Source organism: Microtus ochrogaster, chromosome 7 (genome assembly GCF_000317375.1).
Source record: "Microtus ochrogaster isolate Prairie Vole_2 chromosome 7, MicOch1.0, whole genome shotgun sequence".
NCBI classification, from domain to species: Eukaryota; Metazoa; Chordata; class Mammalia; order Rodentia; family Cricetidae; genus Microtus; species Microtus ochrogaster.
Genome location: NC_022014.1, coordinates 27,748,737 through 27,764,341, shown reverse-complemented (window position 1 = coordinate 27,764,341; position 15,605 = coordinate 27,748,737). Strand labels below are relative to the sequence as shown.

Sequence of the window (15,605 nt, the reverse complement as noted above, 5' to 3'; positions counted from 1 at the left end):
AAGCGCTGAGCCTGTTCTTCAGACCAATTTGCTTTTTCTTACAGGGAATGTGACTGCCAGTGAATAAACATGCTCTCAACGCATGTGAATGATATTCACCAAATTTAGTACGTGGACTTATTTTTAAATCCCCCCCCCCCACACACACACAGACATGGACTTTTCCCAGTCTGTTGTGGAATCTGATGTGGCCTGTGGCCTTGGTCCTCTGAGATGCTTCAAAGCCTTAATAAGAATTCTGGGTCCCCATAAAACCCTACTATACCCAAGTTTACCAGAAAATTTGTGTAGGAATCAGGTTAATGAGCATCCTTTATAAAATCAGGAATGCTTTCAAGATTAGTAAAGCCTTCCAATCCAGTTCTACACACGCCCACAGCCATCATTAACTGATCCATATCCACTCGAAACGCATCATGTTGACAAGCTGTGTTAGATGGCAACATGAAATATCGCTGTATACTTATCTAAATACCATTTACAATATGTTTCATAAACATATCTGATTAGCTAAAAACCAAGTCAAACAAAAACCAGGTATTTTCATCGAGCTTCCAACAATATAACTAAGGGCTAATAAAAATGTCCATGTTGGCTGGTCTACAGAGCTAGTTCCAGGACAGGCTCCAAAGCCACAGAGAAACCCTGTCTCGATAAACAAAAAAACAAAAATGTCCATGTTGAGTGTGTTTAGGATACATTTTAAGAATATACTGACTTAGCTGGGTGGTGGTGTCACATGCCTTTAATCCCAGCACTCGGAAGGCGGAGACAGGCAGATCTCTGTGAGTTTGAGGCCAACCTGGTCTACAAAAGCTAGTTCCAGGACAGGCTCCAAAGCTACAGAGAAACCCTGTTTCAAAAAACAAACAAACAAACAAACAAAAACAAACAAAAAACAAAAACCAACCAAACAAAAAAGAATATACTGACTTGAGGCTGGAGACAGAGCTTGAGGTTAAGAATGCATTCTGCTCTTTCAGAGAACCCATGTTTGCTTCTTTCTATCCCTGTCAGGCAACTCTCACCTGTAACTCTGGCTCCCAAAGGCACCCGACCTGATGTGCATGCAGTCTACACACACACACACACACACACACACACACACACACACACACACGTATATATAATTTTACATTATATGTTATAAAAAAATAACAAAATAAATTTTAGAAAAAAAGAATAAGTTGTTGTTTTGCTCCCCTTCCCCCCACCCCTCCACCTTGTGTTGATTTAGGAAGGCAAGCAATCCGTTATAAAGAAAAATAACTTACATCAAGTTATGGACCTTGAGTAAATAAAAGGCAAATGCCTTCTTTTCTATGATGCACATTCCAAACAACCCAATGTGGGAGTCTTACAGTCCTAAATGATTACAAGAATCCAAATAGGGCAGTTGTGGCACACTTCTTTAATCCCAGCACTCAGGAGGCAGAGGCAGGCGGATATCTGTGTGTTCAAGGCTGGCCTGGTCTACAAGAGCTAGTTCCAGGACAGGCTCCAGTGCTACAGAGAAACCCTGTCTCAAAAAACCAAAAAGAATCCAAATAGGTCATATAAACAAGTGTGGAACACTTAGTAGGTAAAACACCTCTCTCTGTAAAAAAAAAAGAAAGAAAAAACTTCATACATTTATCATGTGTGGAGTTCAGAGAACTTACGTTAAGTTGCTTCTCTCCTTCTACCACGTGGGGCCTGAGAATTGGACTCAGGTCAGGCTTGGTACTCACTAAGTGACATTATCTCTGGAGCTATCCCACCAATCACAACACACACACACACACACACACACACACACACACACGCTCCCCTTCTCTAGAAGCACCCACTAATCACAGGCAACAGTTATGATGCAAGCCAGTCTTTTTTTTTTTTTTTTTTTTTTTGGTTTTTCGAGACAGGGTTTCTCTGTGGCTTTGGAGTCTGTCCTGGCACTAGCTCTGTAGACCAGGCTGGTCTCGAACTCCCAGAGATCCGCCTGCCTCTGCCTCCCGAGTGCTGGGATTAAAGGCGTGCGCCACCACCGCCCGGCTCAAGCCATTCTTTTTTAAGAAAAGCAAAACAAAAATTTGTTATGGTTTTAAAATATTGGGTCAGTTTTTTTTTTAATGAAGGCAAAATGTAACATTTCTATAAGGAACTCGTCCCTAGTAACCCACTTAATCAGTAGCCTCAATGATAAAATAATCAGAGGTGAAAACTTTAAATATTTTTTACATAAACCATGTTGTCCACATGTCCTTCAGTGACAGTCTGAAATCTGCTGCCCCTCCAAACAAGTCTCCTGTGGTTCAGTGGCTTTTATATAAAGAAGCTAACACACTAAACTTTCATATCAAGAAGCTAACACACTAAGTATTCAAAAGAATATCCTGACCCTTCTTCTAGAAGACGATCCTTCAGACACATTCCATTCTTATCTGAGGTGGTGAAGTCTGTACACCTGACTCCCTGTTCTGTCTGGGACTATACCAGCTCATGGTCACCTTGGCTTGCATGGCCACTAAACCATTGCCTTGATCATGTTTATCTTTGCTCCATACTGTTTTCAAAACAATCTTAAATTTCAGCAACTAGGTACAAGTTAGCATACATACATATTAATACTTTCATAATTAAAAATACAAGATAATAGTTTGCTGACAAATGAACAAAGTATTTATTCAGCACCCATGTGCCAAGCACAGTGCTAGGCACTGTGGTCGATACAAAAATTAAGACATAGTCCCTGCCCTTAAGGAGCTTACATTCTCATGAAGGAAACAAAACTAACATGTAGCAGCTAAGAACAGTACAAGACAATGTATGGTTTGGTATAAGAATTTTAGTACAGATTTGAAGCTTCATAGGGATTTAAAGAAGACAATGAAATAGACCTTTGTACTAAGATTTGAGTGTTAGGGTCTTCAAGGACTGAAGAACTTAAATTGAGGTCCCTGCTAGGTGGAAGTGGGAGCAAGCTTCAGAGGAAGACAGATATGCATTTGATAAGGGCCAAGAATTGACTGCAGACTTCTGAGCAGAGCCGCTTAACCATAAAAGCAAGGTTCAAGAGCTTTAATGAAAACTCAAAACAGTAAGTAGCTTAGTCATCCTGAAGAGAACGAAGGGCAGGATATTGGCTAACCCAACTAGAAGTCACCTGGCAAAGGAAAACAGCCACAAAGTAAAACAGTGGCAGAAGGCATGACAATTCTAGGAAGCATGTACACAACATGCCAATAGCTCCAATGTTTCCTAATCCCCAGAGGACCCCAGAGACAGTGCTATGGTTCCATTTCAAGATCCAGGATGTGGATGTTTTGCCTCACACAAGTACAAAAGAAATATAAAAGACAGGAAGACGTAGAAGAATGACAGAAAAAGAAGTAGAAGAAACAAGTAAAAATTCATAGTGAAAAAAACACACCAAAGTATATAAAATGTATCTCCTAGGGAGATACAATTGGCATGTCCATTCAGGGAGAGCATGTCCATTCACTTTTAAATGAACATATATCGTGTTTCTATAACAACGGAACAAAACTCCCTATGCTTTAGGCGTGCTTTTCAGTTATTTCTCGTACAATCCAGGAGACGTCTCAAACTATATTCATATACGCTTAAGTGGTCACAGAATCCCATAATCCAATCTCACTTTTCTGTTGACTCACATTACAAAAAGGAAGTGTGTTTTGGAAGAACCAGAATCAAGAGGTTTGCTGGGAAAATGAGGACTTTTCCTCGTGCCCAGGTAAGCTCAAGGGATCCTATCAGACTACACAGGGCCAGGGACACAAATATGGGACTGGCCAAACTAAGAGGCCAAATGACTGAAACTGGCATTCTCAGGGCACAGTGTGGAACACAGCATGGCATTTTGCCAATAGGAACTGACCTCCTAAAAACCAGAGACTGCAAGTTTGAGGCCAGTCTGGTCTACAGAGCAAGTTCCAATGACAGCCAGGGCTGTTACATAGAGAAATCCTGCCTCTTAAAACCAAAAAACCAAACCAAAACAAAAAGCAACCAGAGACTGCTTTAGGCTATGCATCCAAAATGCATTTCCTGCTTTACCCAGCCATTAATATGTACAGGTATTTGCTACTTAAAACGCATTTCCTGTTTTACCCAGTCATTAGTATGTACAGGTATCTCTATTTAAAATCAACAGCAGGGAAAGAGATTTTAGAATTAAAACTTTACCACAAAAATTCCACTAATTAGCTAAATCCAAAATTAATTCAGGGACAATAAATAAAACCTAAAGAAACTCATTTCTGGCTCAAAAGCAAGCAATAATAATAAAAACAAATTTCTAAAAGTTACCGATAAAGCTTTCTTGAACAGAAACAATGATTAAACTTAAGAATCCCATGAGGATCATATAATCTAAGACTGTCATTAAACTTAAAAGACTTTTAAACAAGAGAAAAGCAGTCCCGTTAACACATGTTTCATGAAATCCTTTTCAGGTATTTACTGGCAACATCTAAGATGTACTTATTTCATTCCTTACATATATTCCACTTAGTCATTAAGATACTTTCCGCTTTCAAGACAACTTGAAGCTTCACCTCGACTGTCTACTCTGGTTTATTTAAGCCTATGCCAACCTCTGAGAAAGATCTCATTCTAGAAAGCAACTCAGCCAAAATAGGACGATCCAGTCTAGGGAGCCCTTGCCTATCTGAGGTTTATGAAGACGGTCTGAGATCGTCTTTCTGGGTTCTGATAAAGCAGCATGAATGTAAAACAAGATGTACTATCTTTGACAAGCATTCACTGAACCATCGGTGTGGCTGCTTCCAAACACCCTCATTTCTACCTGACCGGGAAGGTGACCCAGGCACTTGGCTCTGCTCTGGCAAGGTTTTGAGCTTTTCTTGAAAGAAATGACAAGAGGAACACATTCCCAATGGCTTCCCATTCATATTCCTGCACTATGACAAAGGGTGGCCTAATCTGGGTGTTTCTTAGTGGAGAAATTCCAGCTACAAGAGATGTCACAGTTGCTTTGTGTTTGCAGCTGACTTTCCTACAGATTCCTCCGGTACAAGAAATCACCCTCCTTTCTCTCTCCTCCTGTGGTCTAACTTGAAGCTTTGTGGTTTTCAGATGGAGAACTATCTTAATGGCAGAAACCAATCTTCCTCCTACTGAGGCTACGACTCTGAACTAGTCCGATGTACATAACAGCTGTTTATTTCCAATCTTGAAATCCAGTTGAAAGCCGTGGAGACACGAGAAACTGCTGTGTTCAGACCTATGCAGGAGAGCTAGAACACATTACCATGATTTAAAAGATCACACGAAAGCTTAGATACAGTGTGAGAGAGATGGAATTCAGTTTTATTTTGTCCTCTCTGAAACTTCCATTTACACCACGGCCTTGTCTATCAAAGAAGAGGAGGAGGAAACGCCCTGTCTCATGCCACAGAGCTCAAGTACCCATGTACTTGTCAGAGGTGGCAGGGTATCTGTTTCTCCAGTTTTTTGGCTCCAAGAGATTATACTTTTAGTACCAGCATAGTGAGGGACCCTGGCAACTGCTGGAAATATCTTCTGCGTTAGTCAGTGTACCATTCCGTAAAGTGCTTCTGGAGTTAAAAATCTGTCAAGCTGTCAAAAGTGTCCACACTTTTGCAACAAGGGATAAAAGAATCCCAATGGGCATTTCACTGAGTCCTTCTCAGATGGGTCTCATAATTGGCACAGCTGCTTTACCCTCCAAGGCGCTGGCCCTCACCCCAGGCGAAGCCTCCTGGCCGCTCTTCAGGTAGTGGGTTGTAATTGGGATCCTCATCTGGTGTATCAAAAATAGTCCTCCTGAAACACACAGAGACCATTCAGTGCCAGAGCCATTTTAGACTGGAAGTACCAGAAAGCAGTTCATTCCTGAGGGCTTCCACAAACAGGTAAGTGCCATCTCTGCCTGCCAACTAAAGAGGCTCCACAATTATCTAACAATTATATTAACTTACCTCTTTTACTAACTTACTACAGAAGCAATAAATGCCGATGAGGTACCTGGAAGAGTCAAATCCACAGGCACAAAAAGAAAGGTGGCTATTGGGTGATAGAAAAAGAAATTAATCAATGGGCAGGCCAGGCGGTGGTGGCGCACGCCTTTAATCCCAGCACTTGGGAGGCAGAGGCAGGCGGATCTCTGTGAGTTCGAGGCCAGCCTGGTCTACAAGAGCTAGTTCCAGGACAGGAACCAAAAGCTGCGGAGAAACCCTGTCTCGAAAATCAAAAAAAAAAAAAAAAAAAAAAAAAAAAAAAAAAAAAAAAAAAAAAAAACAATGGGCAGTTTTAGGATTACAACATAAAAGCATCCTAAGGATAGTGGCCATAGCAGTACGACACAAATGCACTTAACACCACTGTACTGCTCACTTAAAAATGGCTAACATGGTGAACTTCATGTTGGGGCGTATCGATTTAGTTATAATTAATGTCAATGTCTATTAATAAGGAAGTAACATAATTATCTTAAATATGAATCACAGAATGTCATGTAGTCACTAAATTCTGTAGGGCACTTATAATGGAAAAGTAATCATAATCAGCCCCCCTCCCCAATTCCCCGCTGCAGACAGGGCTTCTCTTTGTATAGCCCTGGATGTCTTGGAACTGGCTCTGCAGACCAGGTTGGTCTTGAACTCCTGGAGAGCCTCCTGCCTCTTCCTCCTAAGTGCTCAGGGATTAAAGGCATGTGCCACTACACCCAGCTAGGAAACTTAATTATTACATATTAGGTTTAAAAATGACATTTTAGCCGGGCGATGGTGGCACACGCCTTTAATCCCAGCACTCGGGAGGCAAAGGCAGGTGGATCTCTGTGAGTTCGAGACCAGCCTGGTCTACAGAGCTAGTGCCAGGACAGGCTCCAAAGCCACAGAGAAACCCTGTCTCGAAAAACCAAAAAAAAAAAAAAAAAAAAAAAAAAAAAGACATTTTAGCTGGGGTGAGTGGGGTGTGGAGGGGTCACAACACGCCTTTACTCCCAGCAGGGGTGGGCAGATCTCCATGAGGTCAAGGTCTACAAAGTGAGTTACAGGACAGCCAGGGCAACACAGAGAAACCTTCTGTCTCAAAAAACCTAACCTAACCAAACAAAAACAAAACAAAACGACATTTTAAGAAAGTCTACAGATAGGGGCTGTAGCGATGGCTCAGTAGTTAAGAGCACTTACTGCTTTGGTAGAGGACACAGGTTTGATTCCCAGCACCCATACCCGAGAGTTTATAACCACCTGTAACTCCAGATTCAGGGACACATTGTCCCTGGCACCTGAAGGCACACATACACTCGTGCACAAAGTGCACATAAAATGTAGGCTCACAGCCTCGTAAACACATTTATAAATTAAATCTTTAAACGAAATTAAAAATTAGCTATTTCAAAATAAGCATATACAGTTACCCAATCCCAAGTGTTCAGCCTAAATACATCTACATACAAATAACACTACATGGACTAAATGGCAAATAGATTTTGTATATGTCTGAATAATAATAATAATAATGCTATGAATTGGATAGGGAGTAGGGATACACAGGAGTGGAAAGGGCAAGAGGAAGAAGTGGAAAGATGTAGATACAGTAATCATGTAGGAAATTATCAAAAAAAAGTATGAAAGATGCAAGACTACCTCTTAAAAGTCAGTCAAGAAACTGCTATACAAAAGTAGAACTATGGAAGATTTTACCTCCTGTGGTGGTTGGGACAGGTATGGCCCCCAAAGATTCATGTATTTGAATGCTTGGCCCATAGGGAGTGGCACTATTAGGCCTTGGAGGAAGAGTGTCACCATGGGGTTAGGCTTTGGGGGGGTCTCCTATGCTCAATCTACACCCAAGGTGACAGACCACTTCTTGTTGCCTGTGAGTTGAGATGTAGAACTCTCAGTTTCTTCTCCAGTGCCATGTCTGCCTGCATACCACCATGTCCCGCCACACTGATAATGGAGTAAACCTCTAAAATCTTAAGCCAGCTCCAGTGAAATGTTTTCCTTTATCAGAGTTGCTGTGAGCCAGGTGGCAGTGGCACAGGCCTTTAATCTTAGCACTTGTGAGGCAGAGGCAGGAGTTTGAAGCCAAGTCTGATCTACAGAGTAAGTTCCAGGACAACCAGGGCTGCTACACAGAGAAATTCTGTCACAAACAAACAAACAAACAAACAAACAAACGGAAAAAAAGAGTTGCTGTGCTCATTGTGTCTCTTCACAGCAACAGAAACCCTAATTAAGACACTCACTTCTTCTGGTTTTTTCGTTGTTGTTGTTAATTAAAAACTTCCTCTTGATATGGATATTTGCTATGTTACCAAGGCTGACATCAAACTTTGAATTTTTCTGCCTCAGCCTTCAGAGAGGATGGGATGACAGGCATATACTAGCATACCTTGCTAGTTCACTCTTCTTCTCTGTCTTATTTACTTTCCTTCTATTTTAAAAAATGTTTATTTTCTTACGTGTTTTATATATGTAGGTATTTTGCTGGCATGTACATTTGCACACCTAAGGAGGGCACCAGATCCATGGGACCATAGCTATGGATGGTTCTGAGCCACCATGTAGGTTCTGGGAATGGAACTCAGGACCTTTGGAAAAGCAACTCTTAACTCCTGAGCCATCTCTCCAGTCCCTTATTTTCATTTTATGTCTGTGAGTATTTTGCCTGCATGTACATCTATCATGTGCTTGCAGTGCCTGCAAAGGCCAGAAAATGGTGCTGGATCCCACTGAAGTGGAGTTATAAACAGTTGTTAGCAGCTCTCTGGGTGCTGGGTTCAACCTGGGTCATCTAAAAGAACAGCCAGTGCTGTTAATCATTCTTTCTTTCTTTCTTTCTTTCTTTCTTTCTTTCTTTCTTTCTTTCTTTCTTTCTTTCTTTTTTTTTTTGATTTTCGGTTTCTCTGTGGCTTTAGAGCCTGTCCTGGAACTAGCTCTTTCAGACCAGGCTGGTCTCGAACTCACAGAGATCCGCCTGCCTCTGCCTCCCGAGTGCTGGGATTAAAGGTGTGCGCCACCACCGCCCAGCTCATTCTTTTTTGTTTTTTTGTTTTTTTTTTTTTCTTTTTTGTTTAACTATTCTATAACAGAATTTTTATCAAACCTTTTTGCTGAATCAAGATCCTTGTTTGTTTTTTGAGACAGGGTTTCTTTGTGTAGCCCACCACTAACCAGTGAGTGCCCCCTTTAAATGCAATTGTTGCCAAGGACACAAAATTCTAGAGCAGAAACAGTTCTTATAAATCAAACTCTAGCTCAAGAAACTTCAGCATAAAAACAGAGAAGTGCTTCAAATCACACTGCTTGGTGGTGGGAGAGCTAGTCTGGCCTTAGGTCAAAGCTGTTTCTGTTCGATTTCCCTGTGTACCTCCACCACTTGCTTTGCCCGTCAGAACGCCATCAGAAATGTCCTCTGAATGGTGTGGCTCATTTCACTGTTCATTCTCTCAACTTGGACTGCAGCTTTCATAAAACCAGCAGGCAAGCCAGGCAGTGGTGGCACACACCTTTAGTCCCAGCACTCAAGAAGCAGAGACAGGCAGCTCTACAATAGCTAGCTAGTTCCAGGACAGCCAGGGCTGTTACACAGAAAAACCCTGTCTTGAAAAACCAAAAATCAAACAAACAAACAAAACCCCAACAACAGTAACAAATATAATAATAAGGAAAAATAGAATGAAATAAAACCAGCAGGCTCCTCTCTGGGACACAGTTTTAGTGGTCACTCAAAAGCGTAATTTCAAAGTCACCACAATGTCAAAAGCCCAGTAAGCACAACCCTGGCCTACTCTGCTTCTGGTCAATCCAAAAGTCCCCCGTTGTGCCCATGTTGCTCAATCTGCAAACACTGATATGAACCACATGCATCAGGAACTAAGGGAGCCCAAAATGAACCACGATCATAATCTGTCTGCATGGAACGTGAAACATGGTGTTAAATACTCACAAAATAGATGGTGTTTTCAGAATTCTTATTCCACCAGGCTGATTGGGAAATATATCTTCCAAGAAAAAATATATGTGCCCAACTGCAATACCTATAATCAACCAGAAATAAAGGACAAAAAGGAAGATCAAAATTTCAATTTTAAGTTCCCTACCAACATATGCCTTTCTTAAGATAAATGTAATTATTGAAGATATATGAACTAATATTGTCTTTCAGATTAAACAATCTTGCAATAGCTATATACATAGACTAAACAGAATAAACATGAAAGACAGTGACAAAATAAAAAAAAGTAGTGAGAAGACGCTTACCCAAAAGGTCCACAATAATTGAGTTCCCCAACAACAAGGAAAACCCCATGAGCACCCACGGCAGAAAGGGGGCCTGGAAGTTTAGAAGCCCAAAGAAGTTCATGCGGACATACGGGTTCCTTCGGCTCCACACGTAGACCAGCATTATTGTGAAGGCCTGGCCTAAAAAAACTAAGCTCACAAACAAACCAAAAAGCTAGCAAATGGAATTAAGGAAAATATCAACATGAAAGCAGGCTAGGGAAGGCTAAGGAAGAGAACTAGAGATTGCCCTTGCACTTAAATTTGAATTAGAAAAGCTAAGTACTGGTGATTTCTAAACTACAAGAGGAAATGCCTGAAATTAATTACCCAAGGTAACCAGGCAAAAACTGGTTTGAGCTAAATCATCCAGATCACAGCTACTACAGACTAAACTGCTTTTATGACGCCCTGGCCTTTTTGAAAACATGAATCCCTGTGTCAGTAAGTACAGTGAAGATCATTCCCCACCGACACCTTCACAGGTGGAACAAAGCTTTGTTTTGGCACACAGCACTGAGTCTGTACACACAATAAAACCCCTTTCTTTTTAAAAATATTGTATCAGTTTTGACAGTGACTTTAATACAACATGTCTTACCAACTTAGTGAAAGTGAAGTGACCCATCGACAGTGATGTAACTGAGATCCTTCAAGATAACCCACCTGGGTTAAAAGTTCTTGCTCAGCAGAGCCTCCTGTCCAACCTCTAGGCTTGGAAACTGTCAAAGAGGGCTGTGAAATAAATGGTAGCAGCCTGGTTTTTTATCTGCTTTTTCAGAGTAGCAAGTGAATCATGAAAGACAGATGAGAAGATTGAGGAATAGACAGTCTGGTCTTTAAGATTTTCCCGAATTCTATTTGTGAAGGATACAGTCATTAAAAATCCACCAAAAAGGAACATAAATACAAAGTCTGCTGTCCGACCTCGGAAAGAGCCTTCTTCTAGCATTCGACAGTAACGATATCTTAAGTTCAAGTTAAGAAAATATTAAGACACACACATAAGAAGAAGTTAAAATGTAAAAAACCATGGAAACATATTTAGGCTTCATACTACACAGCCAAGCTGCATTTTTCTCTAAGAATGTTCACGTAGCAATCTGGTTTCATTTTTTTTCCCCTCAAGCATTTTCGGCAACAAGAGAACTAGCACCGTATTTTACAAAGGCTGTCCCTGGCTGGGGAGCTGATTCAAATGCTGCAAGAGCATTCCACCTCTTCCAATGTCTAGTTTCGTCTTTCCCAACTTCAACTACACGTGACTTTGCCCCTTCCTTGGTTTGCCAATTCTGAAGAAACCCCTGCCAAGAAGCCTTGTGTGGTAACTACTTCTCCAGGCCAGGCAGGCTAAGCATTTCTATATTCTAGTCCATAAAAACATATTGGAAAACCTTTTATTAGAAACTTCTGAGTCTCCTGCGAGGAGCTAGAGTGACGGGTGCAGAGGAATACCGGGCAGCACACCCAGTCACCACCTTCCACTACCACGGCTCTTCCTTTCTTTCAACGAGCCTACATATGTCAAGCCCAGCAGACATTTTGGCATTGACTTTTTTGTTTTTTAAGCCTTGCAGTCATGGTCCCCACTTTCAGAAACACATTGTAAAAACCCTGGGGAAAATTCTGTTGAGTTACCAATGCTCCAGGCTGTGAAATGATACTGTGCCCTGATGCTGACATTAGTTTACAAATATAGTACGATAAGTCACAGCCTAAGGACACTAATCTTTAACAGTTGGAACCTCCTGTGTAAACAAGGAGTTACAAAGAGTTTCAAAACACTATGATCTAGTTACAATCTACAGACCCAGAAGTCATAACTAAAATGTTATCAAAAATAAACAAGAGCAACAGTTTCAACTTACAATATATACTAAGCGAACCTAAAGTTTTGATGTTGATTCCATTTAAAAGGATACAGAAAAATCATGTTAAACAAAAAATTGAATCCAACTGGACCAAAAAATAAGAAATTGGTGATTAGCCTCCATATCTGCAAGGGGGTGGGGCAAGAGAAATACACATTAAGTAAAATACATAACCAGGAAACATTTCTATAGTTAGATTAAAAACGACATTCGACAACTCTGAGGCTCCAAAGTCCTAGGTGGGACCCATCCAAATACGACACCCAATATGATTCTAGATTTGTTTTGTGTGTGATGCTTCTACTTGAAAGACTAGAAGATATTAACTGGACTGTAAAATGTATATGGATAATAGGATAGAAATTCAAAATCACAATTACCTTTTATAAAACAACACAAAAAGCCCACACTATGTGGCTAAGCAAATTACGGAAGCGGTCTAAATAAAAAACTTCAGGGATCTAGTATGGAAAGCTGCTGAGAAAAGTCTAAATTAACCACACATCCTGATGGAAAAATTCTAAGACAGTCAGTCAGGTTCTGGTTTGAAGTCAACTTTTTACAAGAGTTAATGCTCCAAGAGTCAAGAAGAGATAGAAGAGGAGTCTCACCTAGGCAACCGACAATTACTCACGAACTTTACAGAATTACTATCGTATGTGACTTCAGTAATCTTGTGAGATAGACAAGCTAATGTGATCGTCCTCTCGTTACAGATAAGGAAGCTTAAGATTTATGGCTTGTTGAAGGGCATGCAGCTAGTGGAGACTATTGACTTGACGGCGAATCTAGAACCTCCTAATTCTGAACTTAATGCAACTGAACCATGGCAGGGTGGTGGTGGCTCAGGCCTTTAATCACAGCCTTTAATCAGCAGAGAAGGCAGATCTCTGTGAGTTCAAGGCCAGCCTGGTATAGAGAGCAAGTTCCAGGACAGCCAGGGCTACACAGAGAAACCCCATACCAAACCAAACCAATAAACAAAAACCCCAAGTAAGGGTGAGAGATGTTCTAGCACAAAAGGTAATATAGCTAAAAGGCCCACAAAGGTAATATATCTAAAGGCCCACAAAAGGTAATATATCTAAAGACACACAAAAGGGCGGGGCGATGGTGGCACACGCCTTTAATCCCAGCACTCGGGAGGCAGAGGCAGGCGGATCTCTGTGAGTTCGAGACCAGCCTGGTCTACAGAGCTAGTTCCAGGACAGGCTCCAAAGCCACAGAGAAACCCTGTCTCGAAAAACAAAAAAAAAAAAAAAAAAAGACACACAAAAGGTAATATATCTAAAGACACACAAAAGGTAATACATCTAAAGGCACACAAAAGCTGCATCTTGAAAGGCAAGCTAAAGTTCAACAGGTACAAAGGGAGTGGAATCCATTTGGGACAGAAACAGCGGGAACAAAGCGGAACTACAGCTGCGGAGATCTGGCCTTCACCTAGTGTGTGAATGACCATCCTGGAATGATAACACATTCCTCTTTAGCATTTTAATCATGGGAAAAAGACTTCTTCAAATTGTACTCAATAAGCCAACATGCTGTTTTAGAGAATGGTCTTTCAGACTTGTGTTAATATGATTTGACTTCAGGAAGACAGATCACAGTGTTAAAACTCTACCAGAACTGTGTATATGAGCTGCACCAAGAGGAGTAACAACAGGGAACGGACAAAAGACTATCTTGTGAGATTCCCTGGGCAGCTAGCTTGGTCAGTTTTATTCCCAAATCACATCATCACTATTACCATTGATTGTTGTTACTATTGCTTATGTTTTGAGACAATTCCTTGATGTGTAGTTCAAACTGGCCTCGGCTTCCTGACTGCTGGGATTATGGTCACATTAAATCTTTTTTTTTTGCTTTTTGTTTTTCGAGACAGGGTTTCTCTGTGGCTTTGGAGCCTGTCCTGGAACTAGCTCTGTAGACCAGGCTGGTCTTGAACTCACAGACATCCGCCTGCCTCTGCCTCCCGAGTGCTGGGATTAAAGGCGTGTGCCACCATCGCCTGGTGGTCACATTAATTCTTAAACTAGTTGTAGTCAAATACAGAAACTAAAAATAGAAGATGAATTCCAAATTCCCACCCTTAGCAATTTTCTTAAGACAGGGTCTCCCTAACTAGTCCAAACTAACTCAGAACTCGCCAACCTCCTGCTAATATGCTTGCGCCTAGCTCCACCCTTGGCAATTCTAATTTGGTATATGATGTATGAATGGCTTGCAAATACCTAGCAGCTCTTAAATGATTTTGGAGCCCAACTAGGCTGCAGAATTCCTTCCTTACATCTCTATAGGCCTTAATTATAATCAGAGCTTCCCCTACTGGATTATTTTTGAGACTGTATCTGACAGGATTTATTATTTACTAAACAATAAAGAAAAAAAAAAGATAGTAGAATCTTTAACCATAGTAGCCATAGACCACTTACTTGAAAATGTTTAAAAATTAGTTCAGGATTGAAGTATAACTGAAAAGGTGTGATCAATTCCAACTGCTGAAATGGAAAAAGAGCTTCTTAAATCAGATCAACCATAAAACAAAATTTCAGCATTAACAACAAAGGATCGGTAGCTCTAATAATTTCTGTGGTCACTTGGAGTAAATATCTGTCTTGCTTGTGACCGCTGGTGTGGGAGTCTTTAGAATTCGCATAACCGTTTTTGTATCCTCAATACACAATGTAAGTTTTATGTTGCAATATTTGAGGATGCTATAAGGCAGGCAGGTGGGGATATTTTAGACACAAGACCACAGCATCTTTTACGAATCTGTATGTCGCGTGGTCACCACCTGAAACATCTGGGTGAGACAACTCCGAATAAGAGATCCGAGGGCCCACTACCATTAGGACTAGAGTACGGTGGGCAATTCTTATATCCACCGGCCGTCTTCTGAAAGATGTTTCCAGACAATTCGAGATTTTTATTCTTAATATATATTAAATCTGTGAACCTAGCGGGCTTTGCTCCCACTAGTCACCTGGCCATAGCTAGAGCTGGGGCACATTTCTGGGTGGGCGGCTCCCATAGCTCTGACTCGCTACAGGTCTGGATTCCATCTCACGGAAACCAACCTGTCCCCTCATGGAGGAGCACTTCCTTTTCAGGTCACGGGCTTGGCACCCTTGGGACTATCCCGAACCCTAGAGTCAGCTCCGGATGTCTCCACCCACCCCTGGGACCAAACCCTCTGGGCTTCTCTGCGGCCCAAACCCGTTTTCTGAAAACCCAGTCACAGCTAGCCTGGAAACAGAGGACGGAGCGCCAGAGCTTCTCACCACGGCCGCGGTGGTGAGGACGCAGGCGGTAGTGTAGGCGCGGCTGACCGGCGGGATCTGCAGGTACTCCAGCCGGAGGCTCTGGTACGCCATCTTCCCCACCGCGCCTGCCCCCCTTCCCCTTCCGCCAGGATGCCAGGCGGCGGGGCGGACTCAAAGCCAGCCTTCAG

At 41.6% G+C, this 15,605-nt stretch overlaps 1 protein-coding gene across 3 annotated transcripts; it reads right to left on the bottom strand.

Moving 5' to 3' along the window:
* Positions 1-2,635: 2,635 nt before the first annotated feature.
* On the bottom strand, positions 2,636-15,551 carry Derl2 (derlin 2). 3 transcript variants are annotated; one of them, XM_005349641.3, is made up of 7 exons: positions 15,436-15,545; positions 14,587-14,652; positions 12,203-12,276; positions 11,155-11,248; positions 10,260-10,455; positions 9,946-10,036; positions 2,636-5,808 (listed from the first exon to the last, which is right to left on the bottom strand). In XM_005349641.3, the coding sequence occupies exons 1-7, from the start codon at positions 15,526-15,528 to the stop codon at positions 5,703-5,705; spliced, it is 720 nt and encodes a 239-aa protein (XP_005349698.1). In that variant the 5' UTR covers positions 15,529-15,545; the 3' UTR covers positions 2,636-5,702. The 3 variants fall into 3 exon arrangements, with proteins under 3 accessions (XP_005349698.1, XP_013202883.1, XP_013202885.1); XM_013347429.2 differs by having other exon boundaries at positions 14,587-14,649; XM_013347431.2 differs by lacking the exons at positions 2,636-5,808; positions 10,260-10,455; positions 11,155-11,248; positions 12,203-12,276 and having other exon boundaries at positions 9,971-10,036; positions 15,436-15,551.
* Positions 15,552-15,605: the final 54 nt, after the last annotated feature.

Coding starts and splice junctions, on each gene's coding strand:
- Derl2 (XM_005349641.3), bottom strand. CDS start 15,528: ATGGCGTACCAGAGCCTCCGGCTGGAGTACCTGCAGATCCCGCCGGTC. Junction 14,653..15,435: donor TCCTCACCACCGCGGCCGTG/GTGAGAAGCTCT, acceptor TTTCCATTTCAG/CAGTTGGAATTGATCACACC. Junction 10,037..10,259: donor AATTATTGTGGACCTTTTGG/GTAAGCGTCTTC, acceptor GGTTGATTATAG/GTATTGCAGTTGGGCACATA.